General features: G+C 47.0%; 1 protein-coding gene across 1 annotated transcript in view; it reads right to left on the reverse strand.

Annotated features, from left to right (window-relative positions):
* The window catches only part of NDUFS8 (NADH:ubiquinone oxidoreductase core subunit S8), a 208,072-nt gene that overhangs the window by 2,170 nt on the left and 183,960 nt on the right, over nt 1–21,942 (reverse strand). Inside the window, exon 6 of the mRNA XM_040437360.1 lies at nt 18,505–18,633. Within this exon, the coding sequence (XP_040293294.1) occupies nt 18,505–18,633 (129 nt within the window). The remainder of the gene's footprint in view (nt 1–18,504; nt 18,634–21,942) is intronic.

Raw genomic sequence — 21,942 nt, forward strand, 5'->3', positions numbered from 1 at the left:
GCACATAACAGGTAGAAATTAGTGTTAGGAACCCGTCTTACAGAGATCGCCTTGACGTGCGGCAGATGGGCTCAGATAATTTTGTACAAAATGATTTGCCAAGCATCTCTAAATTATTAGTATAGCACTTGCAATTATTATGCAATTTTGTACTTTATTTGGTTTGCAGAGAGCTGTTGCACTCCATGTTTTGTTTTACAACATGGACACAGAGGACTGGTGCCTGGAGCAAAGTCAACTTCTTGGAGACTTTGATTGCATGCTCTGTTCACGGATGGGGAGGAATGGACATCACCTTTTATCAATGGTGTTAGGAATATACTTCCATTGTTATTCTGCCTGTTATGGTAATCAGTAGACTGCTAATATTGATATGATAGATCATCAACATCAGATCTGTGATTGGGGCCCCCACCAATCAGCTGTTTGAAGGGACATGCCGTTTACACTATAGTGGCGGTGCAGGGTAATTATAGCTGTTTGTCTCATTGACTTCAGTAAGAAAGGAATCTGTAATTGTCCTGCATCACCACTACACAGTAGATAAACACGTAAGAGGATGCAGCGGATGCACAAGCACCACAACTTCAAACAACTGAGGCTACTTTCACACTCGCGTTTGGTGCGGATCCGTCATGGATCTGCACAGACAGATCCGTTCAGATAATACAACCATCTGCATTCGTTCAGAACGGATCCGTTTGTATTATCTTTAACATAGCCAAGATGGATCCGTCTTGAACACCATTGAAAGTCAATGGAGGACAGATCCATTTTCTATTGTGCCAGATTGTGTCATAGAAAACAAATTACATTGTGTGTCATAGAAAACAAATTACATTGTGTGTCAAAACGGATCAGTTTGGCTCAGTTTCGTCAGAAGGACACCAAAACACTGCAAGCAGCGTTTTGGTGTCCGCCTCCAAAGCGGAATGGAGACGGAACGGAGGAAAACTGAGACAAACTGATGCATTCTGAGCAGATCCTTTTCCATTCAGAATGCATTAGGGCAAAACATCCGTTTTGGAACGCTTGTGAGAGCCCTGAACGGATCTCACAAACGGAAAGCCAAAATGCCAGTGTGAAAGTAGCCTGACTTGCAAGGTTGACAGGAGTCCGACCCCCCGACCGATCTCATATTGATTGATGACCTATTCTGAGGATAGGTCATCAATATCATGAAACTGAAATACCCATTTAATGATACTGTAGTCACATGGAGAATTAGACACACTGGGGAGATTTATCAAAACTATTGGAAAGAAAAACTGGCGTAGCTGCCCATACCAAAAAATCAGATCAATCCTTTCATTTTCAGGAGCTCTGAAGAATTAAAAATGGAATCGCACTTGTTGCTATGGGCACCTAAGCCAGTTTTTTTTGCACTAGTTTTAATAAATTAGCCCTCTTATATTGTTTAATTCTAATTTTTCACGTCACCATCTCTGAAAAAGAAAACAAAAAAAAAAACTTGATTTTGGCTAATTTCACACAGGCGTATTTCCTGTCCGGGTACGGTTTGCTTTTTAAATGAATAACATCCAGACTGAACACTGCCCCATTCAACTAAAGGGATACATTAATATGACGGTCTTATTTCAATGGACATATGTCAAAATTGCATGACTAGCCCATTCACGTCAATGATAAGTAGGATTTGAGCCATTATTGAACTGACAGGAGTGGTGCCCGCAGATCTGCTTCAGGTTTGGGACTACTAGAGGATCGAGTTTAGGCCAGAGGAGTTGGTGGGGGGGAGGTTTAGTCGGGGAATAGTCAGTTTAGGTAGCTGGATAAGCCTGCATGAAAATATGTGTTTTTAAGGCTCGTTTGAAGGTGGAGAAGTTGTGGATTGACCTTGTATTCCGGGGCAGAGTATTCCAGAGAGTAGGTGCAGCTCGAGAAAAGTCTTGAAGACGGGAGTGAGAGGTACGAATTATGGAGGTTATTAATCTTAGGTCGCTAAGAGAACGGAGAGCACGAGAAGGGTGGTAGATGGAGATGAGGGAGGAGATGTATAGAGGTGCAGCACTGTGGAGAGCTTTGTGGGTGAGAAGTTTGAACTGTATTTTGTGGTGGATGGGCAACCAGTAAAATGACTGGCACAGGCTAGTAGCATCAGTGTAGCGGTTGGATGGATAGATGAGCCTGGCTGCAGCATTTAGGACAGACTGAAGGGGGGAGAGTTTAGTGAGAGGGAGACCGATTAGTAATGCGTTGCAGTAGTCAAGTCGAGAATGAATCAAGGCAACAACAAGAGTTTTTGCCGTTTCCACCGTAAGAAAAGGGCGGATTCTGGCGATATTCTTGAGGTGCAGACGACAAGAGCGTGTAAGTGATTGAATATGGGGAACAAAGGAGAGATTGGAGTCAAATGTGGCCCCAAGACAGCGGGCATGTTGCATAAGAGTTATGATAGTGTTGCAGACCGAAATTGAAATATCAAGTTTAGGGGGCGTGGCCTACGAGCGCATGGAGTAAGAAGCACCGCTCACTGCTCCTGCTAGTATCCTGTCTAAACGAGCGGTAGCACCCCTCGATTCTTTGCAATAACCTTGCCTGGTGGAAGGGAAGTGGCCGGAGGGTGCTGTGGTGAATTTGTGAGCCTAAATATGCAGAGGAAGTCGAGTAAAGTTACGAAGCCTGACAGACTGGAGGTGGGCCAACATGGCGCCGATGGCGGAGAGGAGATGGCGCTGCAGCAGACTGTGAGCCAGAGTGCGGCTGCTAAACTGAGCAAGTATGCTCGTACAGACAGCGGAGTGGGCAATTGGGCTGATGAAAAGGAGTCTGATATACATACCTCCTCTGACCAGGAGGACGGATCCCTTGATGGAGATGGCCTGGATGCGGCGAATCTGCCGTTACTGATTCCTGTGTCCAGCTAAAGATACAGCAGGCACTAGGGCCGCGGCTACTGAGGAGCCCACTCAAAGATATTATGGTCGCTGTGGCCAGCTGTAACAGCACCCTGAAAGTTCTCACAGTGCAAGTCGGCAGCCTGCGATCTGATGTGTCTATAATTAGACATGATTTACACAAGATTTCTGAGCGCACCTCTGAATTGGAGAAGAGGATGTCCACTCTAGAAGATGTAGTTCAGCCTTTGCAAATGGCGGCAAAAACAACTGCGAAGGACATTGCTGCTCTGTATGCTAAAACGGATGATCTGGAAAACAGGTCCAGAAGGAATAACCTGCGAATTGTGGGGATGCCAGAGAAGACGGAGGGGGCCAATGCCACGGAATTTGTGGAGAAATGGTTGCATCAGTTGTTTCATGAGAAGGGCCTATCTTCCCTGTATGCGGTGGAGCGGGCGCACAGAGTGCCCATGCGGCCGCTCCCGCCAGGCAGGCCTCCTCGCCCTATACTGGCGAAGATTCTGCATTTTAAGGACCTAGACACTATTCTGCAGCAGTCCAGGGACAATGAGGAGATGGTCCTGAACAGGGTCAAAGTGTCCATATTTCCAGACTACTCTGATGAGGTGCAGCGGAGGAGAAGCAGATTTATTGATATCAAGAAAAGGCTGAGAGGTTTACAAGTCCAGTATGCTAATGTTGTTCCCTGCTAAACTGCGTGTGGTGGCGTTGGGATCCACCAGATTTTTTGAAGATCCAGAGGAAGCGGCACAGTGGCTGGACGTCCACGAGCGGCAATTGAGAAGTGGGGCCCGGGACACTTGAAGGAGGCAGATATATGGTTTCTTGTGTTTAATCTATATATGTGTTTGCACTTTAAGGTCACTTTAATGTTGCACCAGTTAAGAAGTGTATTATGCAATGCTACCGCATGGTAGATCCTGAGGTGGGAGTAGGTGGTTGGGAGATTGTAATGTATTTCTCAGTTGTGGGGAGGATTCTCTACCTGAGGGAGTGTGTTGTAATCTGTTATGATTATTGTAGGTTTGGGGGCAAGTTGCTCTCGGATTGCCCTGTTTTAGTGATTGAGGTTGATGAGGGGGGGACTGCTGTCCTCTGTTACAGTAACCTGATTATGGGAGGGGGGTGGTGGTAGGGAGACAGTTGGGGGGAAGGGATGGGGTCGTGAACTCTGAGCGGATGGTGTTTGAGTGGGTTGTGAGATTCAGATATGGCTTAATGTTTTACCATGTCACAGGTGATTAAAGTTTTAAGCTGGAATGTGAGAGGTATGGCAGATGCACGGAAACGACAGTGTATTTTCCAATACTTGGGGCGGTTTCAGCCGGCCATATGTTGCCTTCAGGAAACGCATTTGACTAGTGATAATCTCCACTGGCTGAACAAGAATTGGGTGATTCATGCGGTACATGCAACTCATTCCTCTCACTCTAGGGGGGGTAAGTGTGATTGTGCATAGTAGTATTAGATATGAACATATGCAGGAATGTGTGGACGCTGAAGGCAGGTATGTCTGTGTAGTGTGTAAAATTGATGGGATTCAGGTGGTGCTTGTGTCGGTGTATGTGCCTCCACCGTTTGCTTCTCCACTGATAAGGGAAATTATGGATTTTGTGGCGGACTTCCCTGGGTTACCATGGCTACTAGTAGGTGACTTCAATTGCACGCTGAATGACCCCTTAGATAGATGTCGGGTGGAAGGATCAGGTGGTTCACCGGGGAGTGTGGCTCTAAAGAATATTATGAGTGAAATTGGTGTATATGACGTATGGAGATTGCGTAACCCTGATAAGCGCGGATTCTCGTGCAGATCGGCTACGCATCATTCATTATCGCGTATAGACTTGGCCCTTGTCAATGATGTTATGTTGCCACTGGTTAGGGATGTTATCTATCATCCTTGGTCGTTGTCTGACCATTCTCTGGTGCAGATTGACTTGTGCCTGGGGGTGCTCAGACAGGGACCGAGGCTGTGGAAATGTAACTCACACTGGCTGAATGTGCTGGGTGACCTATCCGGGATTTCTCTGGAGGTCAGGGAATTTTTTGCTATCAATGCGGGGACGGCTTCAGTACCCAGAGTCTGGGATGCCATGAAAGCATTCTTGAGGGGAGTCTTGATGAAAGAAATTAGTAAGCATAAATCTAAGTCCAGAGAGGCAGATGTTAAAGCACATGTACTGGTGGCTGAGGCTGAGAGGGAGTTTGGTCGATCCCCTACTCTGAATAATAGCGAGGCTCGGGCGGTAGCTCAGGAACAGCTGAGGTGCCATTTAGTGCAGGCCGCAGAGAGGAAGAGTAGTTTCTATCGCCAGAGATCTTTTGAGGAGGGTGAGAGGGTGGGTCATCTGCTGTCGGTTGTTTCCCAGGCCCAGAGAGGTTCCTCCTGTATTCAGGAACTGAGAGATGGAATGGGGAATAGTAGTCAGGACACGAAAGGAACATTGGATATTTTAAAAAGTTTTTATGCGTCTTTATACGCTTCCACTGTCTCTAGCTCGGAGGAGGCTTTGAACGCCTTCCTGATGGAGGCACAGTTATCGGTGCTGTCAGACAAGGATAGAGAAAGGTTAGAGGAGCCGATCTCACTTGAAAAACTGGAGGCTGCGCTTGGGGATATGGCGAACGGTAAGGCTCCGGGGGCAGATGGCCTACCTGTGGAGGTATCTAAAAAGTTGCAGGGGATACTCCTCCCCGAATTGCTCAAGGTACTTGAACACTAACTGGAGGCGGGTTCGCTACCACATTCTATGCAGGAGGCTATAATTGTAGTTATTCTTAAACCGGGGAAAGACCCCAAACTACCAGATTCTTATAGACCAATTTCACTTTTAACGGCGGATGTAAAGCTCCTAGCAAAGGTGCTGGCGAACAGGTTGTCCAGAGTGATTTTGACCATTGTGCATCCGGATCAGACGGGTTTTATGCCTGGGAAATCGACCGCTATAAATCTCCATAGACTATATGCTAGCCTGAATATCCCGGCAGATAATTGTGGAGACAGGGCCTTGCTTGCTCTTGATGCCGCCAAGGCGTTCGATAGTGTGGAGTGGAACTACCTGTGGGGGGTCCTGAGAGTCATGGGTTTTGTAGCGCGGTTCATTCAGTGGGTAAGGGTGCTGTACTCGAGTCCCAAGGCAAGAATTAGAGCCAACGGGGGGTTGTCAGATGGTTTTGCCTTGGCCCGGGGCACCAGACAGGGGTGCCCACTATCGCCCTTGTTGTTTGCTCTAGCAATAGAGCCGCTTGCGGCTTTTATTCATCTGTCATCGAATATTGATGGGTTTCGATATGGTGTGCTGCATAATAAAGTGGCTATGTATGCCGATGATACTCTGCTATTCTTGGGCGATACTGGTGCATTCCTGGATGCGGCCATGGCATTGATTGACAGATTTGGGAGGTTCTCTGGGCTTCAGATAAATTGGCATAAGTCTGCTTTGATGCCGGTTGATGGACAGGCCCTGTCAGGTGGGCGTCTTGATAGTTTGGTTCCCTGGGTGGATAAATTCAAATATTTAGGGCTGTATATAACACCTAGACTGTCGGACTTTGAAGACCTTAATCTGTCTCCACTGCTAGCCACTTTTAGACTAAAAGGTGAGGACATGGTGTAGACTCTTCCTATCGGTAGTGGGTAGAGTAAACCTCTTAAAAATGGTAATGATGCCCCAGCTGCTTTATGTATTGAACAATGCTCCCGTGTGAATTCCTCTGGATAGATTAAGGAGAATACACTCTATGTTTAGAGATCTTATTTGGAAGTACGGTCAGGCTAGGATTAGGCTGGAGACGTTGCAATACCCTAAGTCTGAAGATGGTCTGGCTGTTCCTAATGCATGGATCTATTTCTTAGCTTCTCAATGTCAGCATTTTAAGGGATGGATTAACTTCCAATTGCCGGATATGACGGGACAGATACTGCAACACTGGTTGGGCAGTCGGGACCTTATGTGTATTCTGGAGGGGTCGGGAATGCATGTGGGGAGAGAGAAGTTCTTGCTTATTGATCTTATGAAGAAAGTCTGGGCGAAGGTGAAGCAGCTTAGAGGTGTGGGTGGCGTCTGTGAACTTTCCCCATTTAGGAATAATAACTTGCTGCCAGAGTTCTTAACAATGTCAGGGCTCCGGAATTGGGAATCTCATGGAGTGATGAGGATTGGGCAACTAATTGAGGGCAAGATATTCAAATCGTTTCAGAGTTTGCAGCAGGAATTCAATATTCCCAGGGTATGGTTTTATAAATATCTTCAATTGAGGCACGCCTTTGAGGTCACGATGAGGAAAGGTTGTACAATAGCCCAAATAGAGGTGGTCCATAAACTTGTTCTTCCGACAGTGGGGAAAAGAGGACTGATATCGCAGGTGTATACTCTCTTACTGGCCAAATTTTTAGAAGGATTTCCGCTTTGAAGGATGAAGAAGTGGGAGGTTGACCTGGGGGTCATCTCTAATGATCAGTGGGATGACATACTGGAGGGAGTTCCCAGAGTGTCCCTGAGTGAACAGGGCAAGCTGTCTCAATTATTCATCATTCACAGAGTGTATAAAACGGCGGTGTTCTTAAAAAAAGTGGGGGTGAGAATCGATGTCCAAAGTGTATGGAGGATGGCGCGGATCTGCTACATATGCTTTGGTCTTGTCCAGTGATGGGTAACTTCTGGGAAGGAGTACTGAACATGATTAATAGTAATATGATGCTGAGACTTCAAAAGGATCCCAAGGTGTGTGTGTTGGGGTATGTGTCAGATATTGGAGGGACCGAGTCGGTTAAGGTAGCGGTGGGGAGGCTGTTGTATGTGGCCAGGAAGTTGGTGGCACTGAGGTGGATCCAGGGGAGTCCGCCCACATTGGAGGAGTTTGTGCGGAAGGTGCATGACATGTTGATGATGGAAAAAGGTGTGTTTGTGAAGAGAGGTTGTCCTCAGAAGTTTGAGAAACTATGCAGTGAATGGTTGTCTCACACTCATGTTGTTATCTAGGCTATCTTGGAGGGGGTCACGATTTGTTCATTGGGGGGAGGAGGGGGGGGGGATATGGGCCGGGGGGGAAGGGAGGGGGAGGGTGGATGCTAGGTTTACGGCATCTATTGTCTAATTTTGGTCTTATGTTTCTATACATTATATACCGCTGTATGGTGATCCTTGTATGATGTTATCATATGATACTGCTGTATACTGACTGCATTTTTGAATGAAAAAGACAATGTAGTGTTTTAAAATAAGATGCTTTTATTTGATCAATAAAAATGATTTGATTCAAGAAATATCAAGTTTAGGTGAGTTAGTAGATGGGGGAAAGACAAGAAGTTCCGTTTTTGAGAGGTTCAGTTTTAGATACAGAGAGGACATTATGTTAGAGACGGCTGCCAGACAGTTACTGGTGTTTTGGAGTAAAGTAGGGGTGATGTCAGGGGTGACGAAGTGTATAGTTGGGTGTCGTCAGCATAGAGATGGTATCGAAAGCCAAATCTACAAATAGTCTGTCCGATGGGGGCTGTATAGAGGGAGAAGAGAAGAGGACCTAGTACTGAGCCCTGAGGAACTCCAACATCAAGAGGAAGAGAAGAGGAGCCAGCGAATGATACACTAAAGGAGCAGCCAGAGAGATAGGAAGAGAACCAGGAAAGAGCAGTGTCCTTAAGGCCAATTGAGTGGAGCATGGTGAGGAGAAGTTTATGGTCTACAGCAGTGGTGCCCAACCATTTTTCGTCTGAGGGCCTCACTAGACTTGGTATAAATTTCGCGGGCCGGAACCAGGTAGCTTTGCCAGAAAGAAATGCAAATGCTGTAAGGGAGCACGTGTGAGCATTACTACTGTGAAGAGGGCACATATCTGGGCATAACTACTGTGAGGAGGGCACATATCAGGGCATAACTACTGTGAAGAGGGCACATATCAGAGCATAACTACTGTGAGGGGGCACGAGTGAATATTACTACTTTGAAGAGGGCACATATCTGGGCATAACTACTTTGAGGGGGCACATATCTGGGCATAACTACTGTGAGGGGGCACATATCTGGGCATAACTACTGTGAGGGGGCACATATCTGGGCATAACTACTGTGAGGGGGAACATATCTGGGCATAACTACTGTGAGGGGGCACATATCTGGGCATAACTACTGTGAGGGGGCACATATCTGGACATAACTACTGTGAGGGGGCATGTGTGAGCATTACGTCTGTGAAGAGGGCACATATCTTGGAATTATTACTGTGAGGGGGCACATATCTGGGCACATAATGCGTTTTGCATTACTACTGTGAAGAGGGCACATATCTTGGCATAATTACTGTGAGGGGGCATGTGATGTATACATGTGTGTAATGTATGTAGTGCAGTATGTGATGATCATACACTGCACTACATACATTACACACATGTATACATCACATACTGCGCTGTCACCTTCTTCTGCAGGTCTACCTTGATGTCTGGTCTTTAGGCTTCAGTCAGATCCTCCACAGCCATGTGCCCGACACCACCAGGAGCTTGCCCCTCCTCCTTTCATCTCCCGCCGGCTTCTCCTACAGCAGGGCGCTCTATTGCTCCAGTGCCCGCCCAATCTTAACAATCAGGGGCGTAGCTAGAGATGACTGGGCCCCATAGCAAAAAGTTTTAAGGCCCCACATCCCTCCCGGATCTCCCACCCCCACATACCTATCGAACCTCCCACCCCTTCCAGAGCTCCCACCCAAACACCCCTCCAGGACCTCCCACCCCAACATCCCCACACCCCTCCCTAGATCCCCCTCAGTGTCATCCACAGATATCCCCCCCAGTGTCATCCACAGATATCCCCCCCCTCAGTGTCATCCACAGATATCCCCCCCTCAGTGTCATCCACAGATATCCCCCCCTCAGTGTCATCCACAGATATCCCCACCTCAGTGTCATCCACAGATATCCCCCCCTCAGTGTCATCCACAGATATCCCCCCCCCTCAGTGTCATCCACAGATATTCCCCCCTCAGTGTCATCCACAGATATCCCCCCCTCAGTGTCATCCACAGATATCCCCCCCTCAGTGTCATCCACAGATATCCCCCCCTCAGTGTCATCCACAGATATCCCCACCTCAGTGTCATCCACAGATATCCCCACCTCAGTGTCATCCACAGATATCCCCCCCTCAGTGTCATCCACAGATATCCCCCCCCCTCAGTGTCATCCACAGATATTCCCCCCTCAGTGTCATCCACAGATATCCCCCCCTCAGTGTCATCCACAGATATCCCCTCCCCCCAGTGTCGTCCACAGATATACCCCCCTCCCAGAGCCGCTTCCTAGCTAATTTATTCACTGCACTTGCCTCTGTGAAATTGAAGAGAAGCGCTGTAATCTCGGACAGGCGCACTGGCAGAGGCCAGGAAGACGGTGCATGCGCACTTCGATGCCTCTGCCAGTGCGCCTGTGCGAGATTACGGCGCTTCTCTTCAATTTCACAGAGGCAAGTTCAGTGAATAAATTAGCTAGGAGCCGGCGCTAAAATCCTGTTACTGCGCGAGCCGGATGACACGGCTTCGCTGGCCGCATTTGGCCTGCGGGCCGTAGGTTGGGCACCACTGGTCTACAGTATCGAAAGCTGCAGAGAGATCCAACAGAATCAGTAGAGAATAGTCACCATTTCTTTTTGCTGTTAGGAGATCGTTAGACACTTTAGTAAGGGCAGTTTGTGTAGAGTGAAGAGGGCGGAAGGCAGATTGTAATGGGTCAAGAGAGTTTGCAGAGAGAGAGCTTATTAAGCGAGAGTAGACAAGACGTTCAAGGAGTTTAGAGATGAAGAGGAGGTTAGAAACAGGTCGGTAGTTAGCAGCACAAGTCGGGTCAAGAGATGGTTTCTTAAGTAGTGGGGTTATAATACAGTGTTTGAAAGAGCAGGGAAAGATACCAGAAGAGAGAGAGAGAGGTTAAAAATTGTAGTTAGGTGAGGGATGACAGCCGGGGACAGGGACTGGAGGAGGTGTGATGGAATAGGATCACTGCTACAGGTCGTGGGTCGAGAAGAAGAGAGAAGCCTGGAAACTTCTTCCTCTGTTACAAGGTCAAAAAAGGAGAGAGAGAGCATGTGGAGGAATTGGAGGGAGGAGTATTGAAATTATTTGGGGACTGGGAGATTATTTCCTGCCGGATACTGCCAATCTTGTCTCTGAAGTAAGTGGCCATGCCATCAGCGCAGAGGTCAGTGAGATGTTATGGAACTTTAGAGCTTAGAAGGGAGTGAAAAGTATCAAAAAGTCGTTTTGGGTTATTTGAGAATAGATCAGTGAAAGAAAAACTGAAGCACACTGTAGTACAGTCTGCTTTTCAGCGATTGTTGCTAGGAAACGCCAGGTGTTTAGCATTGTTTTTTTTTTTACTAACATGAAAAACTGATGAAAAAAAACTAAAGCAGAAGTGAAGGAAACATAAATTTTTCACTGACAGAACGAAGCATTTCTTATTGCTCATCTGTAAGATGCCGTAAATTATACGTCATTTTCTGAAAATTCCCTTTAACCCCTTAAGGACATAGGACGTACCGGTACGTCCTGACTTAAAATCGGGATTCCGGCGCCGCGGGGGTTAATCGGAACGGGATGCCGGCTGAAATCATTCAGCCGGCATCCCGTAACAATGCAGGGGGAGGGGGGGTCATTTGACCCCTGCGTATCGACGATCGCAGAAAACCGCAGGTCAATTCAGACCTGCGGTTTTCTGCGTTTCCGGTCCACATTCGGGTGTCCTGTGACCTGATGAACCGGAAAAAGACTGCGATCGGTGGCGTAATTATACACCACCTATCGCAGTCCGAGGATTTGGAGAGGCGGTGCTGGCCCTGGTGCTGATGCCTGCTGTCCAGGGTGCTGATTGGCGCAGGGGAGAGAGGCGCGAGATTCAAACTTCCTGCGCTCCTTTCTCCCCTCCTCTTCCTGTCCAGCACCCTGACCGTGCAGCACCGTTCAGCACCAGCTCCTGCGTCCCCCTAATCGCCATCCGTCACCCTCCTGCACCCATCGCCACCCAGGTAGGTTAGGGTCAGTGAGGGAGAGGCACCGTTAGGCAGGGAAAGAAGGGAAAAGTTAGTTAGAAAAAAAAAAAAGTACTTTTATTCAAAACTTTTTTTGATCCATCCATCAGACCCCAGACTGGAGGCGCCCGGATCGTCCCTGGCCAACACTTTCCAGGTGTGGTCCCCCATACTGGAAAGAAGGGACGAACCCAAAAAAAGTGCAGAGTGTGTCACAAGAGGGGGATACGGAAGGACACCACCACTCAGTGTGACACGTGCCCCGATCATCCGGGCCTCTGCGTTATCGATTGCTTCAGGGAGTACCACACTTCCATGGAGTACTAAATTTTTATAATCTCCAACAGTCCACTAGAGAACATAAAAAACTATGTCTCTCAGACTTTGGAGACACAGAAACAATTTTTCTTTCCCCCAAAAATATTAGTTTTAGAGCAGGCATCCTCAAACTGTGGCCCTCCAGATGTTGTAAAACTATAACTCCCAGCATGCCCAGACAACCTACAGCCATCAGCAGGGCATGGTGGGAATTGTAGTTTTACAACATCTGGAGGGCCGCAGTTTTAGGATGCCTGCTTAGTGTCTCCAAAGTCTGAGAGCCATACATATTGGGCATCGTCGCGTGCGTAAAAGTCGTCGCTATAAAAATAACTTTTGACCAAACGCCTCGGATGAACGGTGTTAAAAATATAAAATAAAAACCGTGCCAAAACACCCAGTTTTTTTTTTGACACCATGTCCCATTAGAAGCCCCCCCCTGATGTAGCCTAGACTAGAAACTCCAAAAAAGTGACCCCATCTAAGAAACTACACCCCTCAAGGTATTCAAAAGTTACTTTACAAACTATGTTAACCCTTTAGGTGTTCCACAAAACTAAATAGCGAATGTAGAAACAATTTTAGAATTAAATTTTTTTGTTACATTGCCTCAAAAAGAGTAATATAGAGTAGGGGTGGGCGATATGGCCTAAAATTTATATTGCGATATAATTTTAAGCATGTGCGATATGCGATATATATTGCGATATATTGTTTTCTATATTGGGGGGGTGTTTAAACTTTTTTTTACTTTTTATTTAATAACTATTAGCCTCCTTAAGGGCTAGAACCCTTGTCATATTCACCCTGATAGAGCTCTATTAGGGTGAATAGGACTTTACACTCTCCCTGCTGCCCTGTGCTTTGTGCACACAACAGCAGGGAGCTGACCATGGCAGCCAGCCTCTGATCTGCTCCCCCCCAGCCTCTGATCTGCTCCCCCCCAGCCTCTGATCTGCTCCCCCCCAGCCTCTGATTTGCTCCCCCCCAGCCTCTGATCTGCCCCCCCCCCCAGCCTCTGATCTGCTCCCCCCCCCCAGCCTCTGATCTGCTCCCCCCCCCCAGCCTCTGATCTGCCCCCCCCCCCCCAGCCTCTGATCTGCTCCCCCCCCCAGCCTCTGATCTGCTCCCCCCCCCAGCCTCTGATCTGCTCCCCCCCCAGCCTCTTATCTGCCCCCCTATGGTAACTCAAACCCACCCACCCCCCTCCCTCCCCAGTATTAATCATTGGTGGCAGTGGCCACAGGGTTCCCCTCCTCCCCCCATCATTGGTGGCAGTGGCCACAGGGTCCCCCTCCTCCTCCCCCCATCATTGGTGGCAGTGGGCAGCTCCGATCGGTTACCATGGCAGCCAGGACGCTACTGAAGTCCTGGCTGCGATGGTATGTTAGTGAGCAGCATTATACTCACGTGCGCCGTGGCCGCCGGTCACTGCTCCTTCTCATAGGTCTGTGCGGCGCATTGCTAATGCTATAAGCATTAGCAATGCGCCGCACAGACAGAAGAAGGAGCGACCGGCGGCCACGACGCACGTGAGTATAATGCTGCTCACTAACATACCATCGCAGCCAGGACTTCAGTAGCGTCCTGGCTTCCATGGTAACAGATCGGAGCCCAAACATTACACTGCTGGGACTCCGATCGGAACTGCCCACTGCCACCAATGATGGGGGGAGGAGGAGGGGGACCCTGTGGGATATGGCCGGCACATTCATTGGCCACAGTCCCTCCCCTCCTCCTCCTACTCTGTCCTCATTGGTGTTCAGCGGCAGCCGCGCACAGTGGGGAGGGAGGGACTCCTCTCCTTCTCCCTCCACTGTGCCGGCCGGCGGGCTCAGGAGAAAATGGTGCGCGCAGAGAGCGCGATCATATCGCGGTCCGGCGATATGGCGAAAATCCATATCGTGGCCCAAATTTATATCGCATATCGCCTATATCGCCCACCCCTAATATAGAGCAACCAAAAATCAAATTTACCCCTAAAATGGTCCCAAAACAACAACCACCTTATCCCGTAGTTTCCTAGATGGGGTCACTTTTATGGAGTTTCTACTCTAGGGGTGCATCAGGGGGCTTGAAAGGGTACATGGTGTAAATAAACCAGTCCAGCAAAATCTGCCTTCCAAAACCCATATGGTGTTCCCCTTCTTCTATGTCCTGCCGTTTAGCCAAATAGTAGTTTACGACCACATATGGGGTGTTTCTGCAAACTACAGAATCAGGGCAACCCATTTTGAGTGTTGTTTGGCAGTTAACCCTTGTTTTACTCCTGGAAAAAATTGATATTGGAAAATTTTCAAAAAAATAGAAATTTCGAAATTGTTTCTCCATCTGCCATTAACTCTTGTGGAACACCTAAAGGGTTAACAAAGTTTGTAAACCCAGTTTTGAATACCTTGAGGGGTGTACTTTCTTAGATGGAGTCACTTTTTTGAAATTTCTATTCTAGGGGTACAACAGGGGGCTTCAAATTTGACATGGTATAAACAAAACCAGTCCTGCAAAATCTGCCTTCCAAAACCCATATGGTGTTCCCCTCCTTCTATGTGCTCCCGTTCGGCCAAACAGTAGTTTACGACCACATATGGGGTGTTTCTGCAAACTACAGAATCAGGGCAACCCATTTTGAGTGTTGTTTGGCAGTTAACCCTTGTTTTACTCCTGGAAGAAAATTGATTATATTGGAAAATTTTCCAAAAAATAGAAATTTCGAAATTGTTTCTCAATCTGCCATTAACTCTTGTGGAAGACCTAAAGGGTTAATAAAGTTTGAAAAAACTGTTTTGAATACCTTGAGGGGTGTAGTTTCTAGAATGGGGTCATTTTTGGGAGGTTTCTATTATCTAAGCCTCACAATATGACTTCAAACCTGAACTGATATTTCTCTCACCCATATGTAAAATGACACCCCAAAACACATTGCCCAACTTCTCCTGAGTACGGAGATACCACATGTGTGACACTTTTTTGCAGCCTAGGTGGGCAAAGGGGGCCACATTCCAAAGAGCACCTTTCGGATTTCACCGGCCATTTTTTACAGATTTTGATTTCAAACTACTTACCACACATTAGGGCCCCTAGAATGCCAGGGCAGTATAACTACCCCACAAGTGACCCCATTTTGGAAAGAAGACACCCCAAGGTATTCCGTGAGGGGCATGGCGAGTTCCTAGAATTTTTTATTTTTTGTCACAAGTTAGCGGAAAATGATGATTTTTTTCTTTTTTTTTTTTTCTTACAAAGTCTCATATTCCACTAACTTGTGACAAAAAATAAAAACTTCCATGAACTCACTATGCCCATCACAAAATACCTTGGGGTGTCTTCTTTCCAAAATGGGGTCACTTGTGGGGTAGTTATACTGCCCTGGTATTTTAGGGGCCCAAATGCGTGCAAAGTAGTTTGAAATCAAAATCTGTAAAAAATGACCGGTGAAATCCGAAAGGTGCTCTTTGGAATGTGGGCCCCTTTGCCCACCTAGGCTGCAAAAAAGTGTCACACATCTGGTATTGCCGTACTCAGGAGAAGTTGGGCAATGTGTTTTGGGGTGTCATTTTACATATACCCATGCTGGGTGAGATAAATATCTCGGTCAAATGCCAACTTTGTATAAAAAAATTGGAAAAGTTTTCTTTTGCCAAGATATTTCTCTCACACAGCATGGGTATATGTAAAAAGACACCCCAAAACACATTGCCCACCTTCTCCTGAGTACGGGGATACCAGATGTGTGATACTTTTCTGCAGCCTAGGTGGGCAAAGGGGCCCACATTCCAAAGAGCACCTTTCAGATTTCACCGGCCATTTTTTACAGATTTTGATTTCAAACCACTTCTCACGCATTCGGCCCCTAAAATGCCAGGGCAGTATAACTACCCCACAAGTGACCCCATTTTGGAAAGAAGACACCCCCAGGTATTTCGTGATGGGCATAGTGAGTTCATGGAAGTTTTTATTTTTTGTCACAAGTTAGTGGAATATGAGACTTTGTAAGAAAAAAAAAAAAGACAAAAATCATAATTTTCCGCTAACTTGTGACAAAAAATAAAAAATTCTAGGAACTCGCCATGCCCCTCACGGAATACCTTGGGGTGTCTTCTTTCCAAAATGGGGTCACTTGTGGGGTAGTTATACTGCCCTGGCATTCTAGGGGCCCTAATGTGTGGTAAGTAGGTAAATGACCTGTGAAATCCGAAAGGTGCTCTTTGGAATGTGGGCCCCTTTGCCCACCTAGGCTGCAAAAAAGTGTCACACATGTGGTATCGCCGTATTCAGGAGAAGTTGGGCAATGTGTTTTGGGGTGTCATTTTACATATACCCATGCTGGGTGAGAGAAATATCTTGGCAAAAGACAACTTTTCCCATTTTTTATACAAAGTTGGCATTTGACCAAGATATTCATCTCACCGAGCATGGGTATATGTAAAATGACACCCCAAAACACATTGCCCAACTTCTCCTGAGTACGGCAATACCAGATGTGTGACACTTTTTTGCAGCCTAAATGCGCAAAGGGGCCCACATTCCTTTTATGACGGCATTTTTAGACATTTGGATCCCAGACTTCTTCTCACGCTTTAGGGCCCCTAAAATGCCAGGGCAGTATAAATACCCCACATGTGACCCCATTTTGGAAAGAAGACACCCCAAGGTATTCAATGAGGGGCATGGCGAGTTCATAGAATTTTTTTTTTTTTTGGCACAAGTTAGCGGAAATTGATTTTTTTTTTTTCACAAATTCTCCCTTTCCGCTAACTTGGGACAAAAATTTCAATCTTTCATGGACTCAATATGCCCCTCAGCGAATACCTTGGGGTGTCTTCTTTCCGAAATGGGGTCACATGTGGGGTATTTATACTGCCCTGGCATTCTAGGGGCCCTAAAGCGTGAGAAGAAGTCTGGAATAGAAATGTCTAAAAATTTTTACGCATTTGGATTCTGTGAGGGGTATGGTGAGTTCATGTGAGATTTTATTTTTTGACACAAGTTAGTGGAATATGAGACTTTGTAAGAAAAAAAAAATAATATTTCCACTAACTTGGGCCAAAAAAATGTCTGAATGGAGCCTTACAGGGGGGTGATCAATGACAGGGGGGTGATCAGGGAGTCTATATGGGGTGATCACCTCCCTGTCATTGATCACCCCCCTATAAGGCTCCATTCAGATGTCCGTATGTGTTTTGCGGATCCGATCCATGTATCCGTGGATCCCTAAAAAACATACGGACATCTGAATGCAGCCTGACAGGGGGGTGATCAATGACAGGGGGGTGATCAGGGAGTCTATATGGGGTGATCACCCCCCTGTCAGGCTCCATTCAGATGTCCGTATGTGTTTTGTGGATCCGTAAAAAACATACGGACATCTGAATGTAGCCTTACAGGGGGGTGATCAATGACAGGGGGGTGATCAGGGAGTCTATATGGGGTGATCACCCCCCTGTAAGGCTCCATTCAGACGTCCGTATGTGTTTTGCGGATCCGATCCATGTATCAGTGGATCCATAAAAATCATACGGACGTCTGAATGGAGCCTTACAAGGGGGTGATCAATGACAGGGGGGTGATCAGGGAGTCTATATGGGGTGATCACCCCCGTCATTGATCACCCCCCTGTAAGGCTCCATTCAGACGTCCGTATGTGTTATGCGGATCCGATCCATGTATCAGTGGATCCGTAAAAACCATACGGACGTCTGAATGGAGCCTTACAGGGGGGTGATCAATGACAGGGGGTGATCAGGGGTGAATAAGTGACGGGGGGGGGGGGGGGGGGTGTAGTGTAGTGTGGTGCTTGGTGCTACTTATTACAGAGCTGCCTGTGTCCTCTGGTGGTCGATCCAAACAAAAGGGACCACCAGAGGACCAGGTAGCAGGTATATTAGACGCTGTTATCAAAACAGCGTCTAATATACCTGTTAGGGGTTAAAAAAATCACATCTCCAGCCTGCCAGCGAACGATTGTTGCGGGCAGGCTGGAGATCCACTCGCTTACCTTCCGATCCTGTGAACGCACGCGCCTGTGTGCGCGCGTTCACAGGAAATCTCGCGAGATGACGCGTATATGCGTGACTCTGCGCAGCGCTGCCACCTCCGGAACGCGATCCTGCGTTAGGCGGTCCGGAGGTGGTTAAATAGTTAATGGCATGAAAAATAAGGCATCAGTCAACAAAGTTCAACTAAGCACCATAATAATTTACTGGAAAAAAAAACAAATGTATCACAGGCGTCACAAAATGGAACCATTCCCCACTATCTCCCACTGAATGAATTTATGAAGCACTCACCTCGACAATAGCGTCTACAGGGCATGCCTCTTGACAGAAGCCACAATAAATACACTTGGTCATGTCAATGTCATATCTTGTAGTCCTACGGCTTCCATCTGCACGGGGTTCAGCCTCAATGGTGATGGCCTTAAAAAAGAAACAAAACTTACTTTATAGGTTTATTAAAAGGTAATTGATCAAAAAGGAATCTGTCACCAATGACCTCCCTATCCAACTAAGGGCACAGACACATAGCTTTAGTTCACCTGATTAAATGGTTTTTCTTTTGTTGATCCAAGGCTCTGTTCCAGATTTATGATATTTTTGTTTATATGTAACTTAGACCAATGGTGTTATTGGACCTAAGCTCCATTCCTTTCTGGGGCCACTCCCTCTCTAGCTGCTTTGGTTTACAGGATCAAGCAGTGGTGACATAATCTCTCTCACGGCTCTGTGTTCTTGAGCATGTGCTGTTGATTCATATATTGGCACATACGCAGTACAGCCTTGATTCTTGGCAGGGCCAAAAATAGGTGTACTGTTCATGTGCCAATGAGAAGTAAGCCTCCACCCGGAAGAGATGGACATTGGCATTATTGATACAAGTGCAGTACTCTTGTTTTCACCCCGGACGAGAATCAGAGCTTTTATTGCGCCGATATGCAAACAAACTAGATCACAGGACCAAGTAAAATTACATTACCACTGACTGACCCTGTCAATCTAAGCAGCTACGGAGGGGTTAGCCACAGAAAGAAGAAAAGCTTCAGTGCCTTGAGAGTAAGGGCTCATGCACACAACCTGTGTGCTGCCCGTGCTGCAGACCGCAAATTGCCAGACGCATGCAGAATAGGGTCCGTGATCTGCATCACAAAAAAGTAGTGCATGCACTACTTTTTTGCTGTGCGGAGGCGTAGCCAGAAACACCACGAAAGCACTCTGAATGGGTACGCGATCTGTGGTGCACATTGCCGATGCCAGTGTATTGCGGAATCCCTGTACGGCCACGGCCAATACAGCCAAGGCCGGGCAACGGTCGTGTGCAAGAGCACTAACAGTGATTCATTAGTTGCACCAAACAACTGGGGAGATTTATCAGTCAATCTGCGCTAAAAACAAAAATGTTCCAAAATTACAAGTAAACTAGCTGGAACCAAAATCATTACATGCCTAAGTTAGTATTCACTCCAAAAATTATTCATGCCAGAAGTGAAATCTGAGAAAACTAAGCATGGTTAAACGTGGCATTAGGGCCATCACATTTATGAATGTTATCAGAGAAAATGTTAAAATTCACAAGCTCTTGTAGAGCTGGCCATACTCAGTACTACCAGGTCTTCACCCACAAACTGGTGTAAAAATGTCACAATGGCTGGAAAATGTTGGAAATCTGCACTAAGTTTCATTTATTATGCTCCGTATGTCTTTTCATTAATTTAGTCTCAGCTTTCATCTCCAGATCTGAAAGTTACCTATGGTGTAAATTGCTCCAAAATCGATAAATCTCATCCATAATTTGCTTATTAACAGACTACCTTTCTGACATGTACATACCAGCATGGCCAAAATGGTATTCACGTGAATCTTAGGCATACCTAAATATTATTGACAACAGTTATATAAAGTATACTTTTATTTGCCGTTAAGGTGTTATAAGTGTGCCGTACAGAGTGTTTCAAGAAGTTCTAATAAATCTTAGTAAGGGCCATTTACATGAGTCGATAACAGGGCAATGATCGGGAATGAACCAGTCATTCCAGTGTTCCAGACAAAAAAAAATGACCAGGAGCCATTGGCTCCTAAACTAAAAAATTTAGGAGCCAAATTACATTTTTTAGTCGCCAAATTTAAAATGCATATAATTAAAAAAAAAGGACTTTGAGAAGATGAGACGCAGGTGCACTACATATAGGAGAAAACAGCACCACATACCTCTCACATCCAGGGACATTTTCTGGGGAACAAGGTGACTAAAAATGGCGAATTGCGTGGTTTAGAGTTTTTTTTTCTGTTACTGCCTTTACCGAGCGGAAATATTTTTTAATATTTGAATAGCTCACACTATTTGGGACGTGGCGATATGTAATATGTTCTTTATTGTTTGTAAATTTTATATGTAAAACTGGGAAGGGGGCCATTTAAACTTTTAGTATTTTGGTGTTTTTTTTTAAACTTTTTATTTAATAACCATTTCTTCCCTTAGGGACTAGAACCTGGATCTTTTCAGCCCTTGCGCTATTCACCCTGATAGAGCTCTATCAGGGTGAATAGGACCTCACACATCTCCCTGCTGCCCTGGGCTCTGTGCACACAGCAGCAGGGAGCTGAACATGGCAGCCAGGGCTTCAGTAGCGTCCTGGCTGCCATGGTAACGATCTGAGCCCCAGCAGTGTAATCTGCCACTGCCACCACTGGAGGGGATGGGGACCCTGTGGCAACCATATAACAATGGGGGGGGGGGGGGGGGGAAGACGGGGATGACTTGTGGCCAGTGATAATGGGGGGGGGGGGGGGGGGGGGAGAGGCTTTGGGAGAGCGCACTGCACCCCCAATGAATGTTTAAAGAGGACCTTTCGTGGGTCCAAAGAATATGAACTTATCGGCAGGCTGCATAGAGCGGCGCCCAGGGATCTAAGTGCACTTACTATTATTCCTGGGCGCCGCTCCGTTCGTCCGCTGTGGCCCCCGGTATTTTCAGCATTCAGAGGAAGGAGGAGGAGACGCCAGTGTGTCTCCTTCTCCCTGACAGCAGCGCTGTCCAATCACAGCACAGAGCTCAGAGCCAGGGAGGTTTTTTTTCTCCCTGGCTCTGAGTTCTGTGCTGTGATTGGACAGCGCTGCTGTTATGGAGACGGAGACACACTGGCGTCTCCTCCTCCTTCCTCTGAATGCTGAAAATACCGGGGGCCACAGCGGACGAACGGAGCGGCGCCCAGGAATAATAGTAAGTGCACTTAGATCCCTGGGCGCCGCTCTATGCAGCCTGCTAATTAGTTCATATTCTTTGGACCCATGAAAGGTCCTCTTTGACTCATTTATACAAGTGTCGGCAGCGGTATCACAGACCGGGCACCCGGCCTCAATAACAGGGCATGCGATCTGGGGCACCAGAGGGGTTAATGGCCGCGGATCGCATGCCCTGTTATTGAGGCCGGGTGCCCGGTCTGTGATACCGCTGCCGACACTTATGTTTTACATTCATTGGTGGCGCAGTGGCGACAGCTCCTCCCCTCCTCCTCCCTGCTATATCCCCATTGGTGGTAGTGGCGGCCGCGTCACAGTGGAGAGGGAGGGACTCCTTCCTTCTCCACTGTGCGGTGTGCTAGTGAAGAGAACTTAGGCTGCGCAGGATCGCGGCGGGACAGTCGCAAATGGCGACAAGACTAAAAAGTCTTGTCGCCATCTGCAAATTTTAAGGCGCATTGGCGACCGTTTTGGTCGCCATCTGGAGCCCTG

Source organism: Bufo bufo, chromosome 6 (assembly GCF_905171765.1).
Source record: "Bufo bufo chromosome 6, aBufBuf1.1, whole genome shotgun sequence".
In the NCBI taxonomy this organism is placed as follows: Eukaryota; Metazoa; Chordata; class Amphibia; order Anura; family Bufonidae; genus Bufo; species Bufo bufo.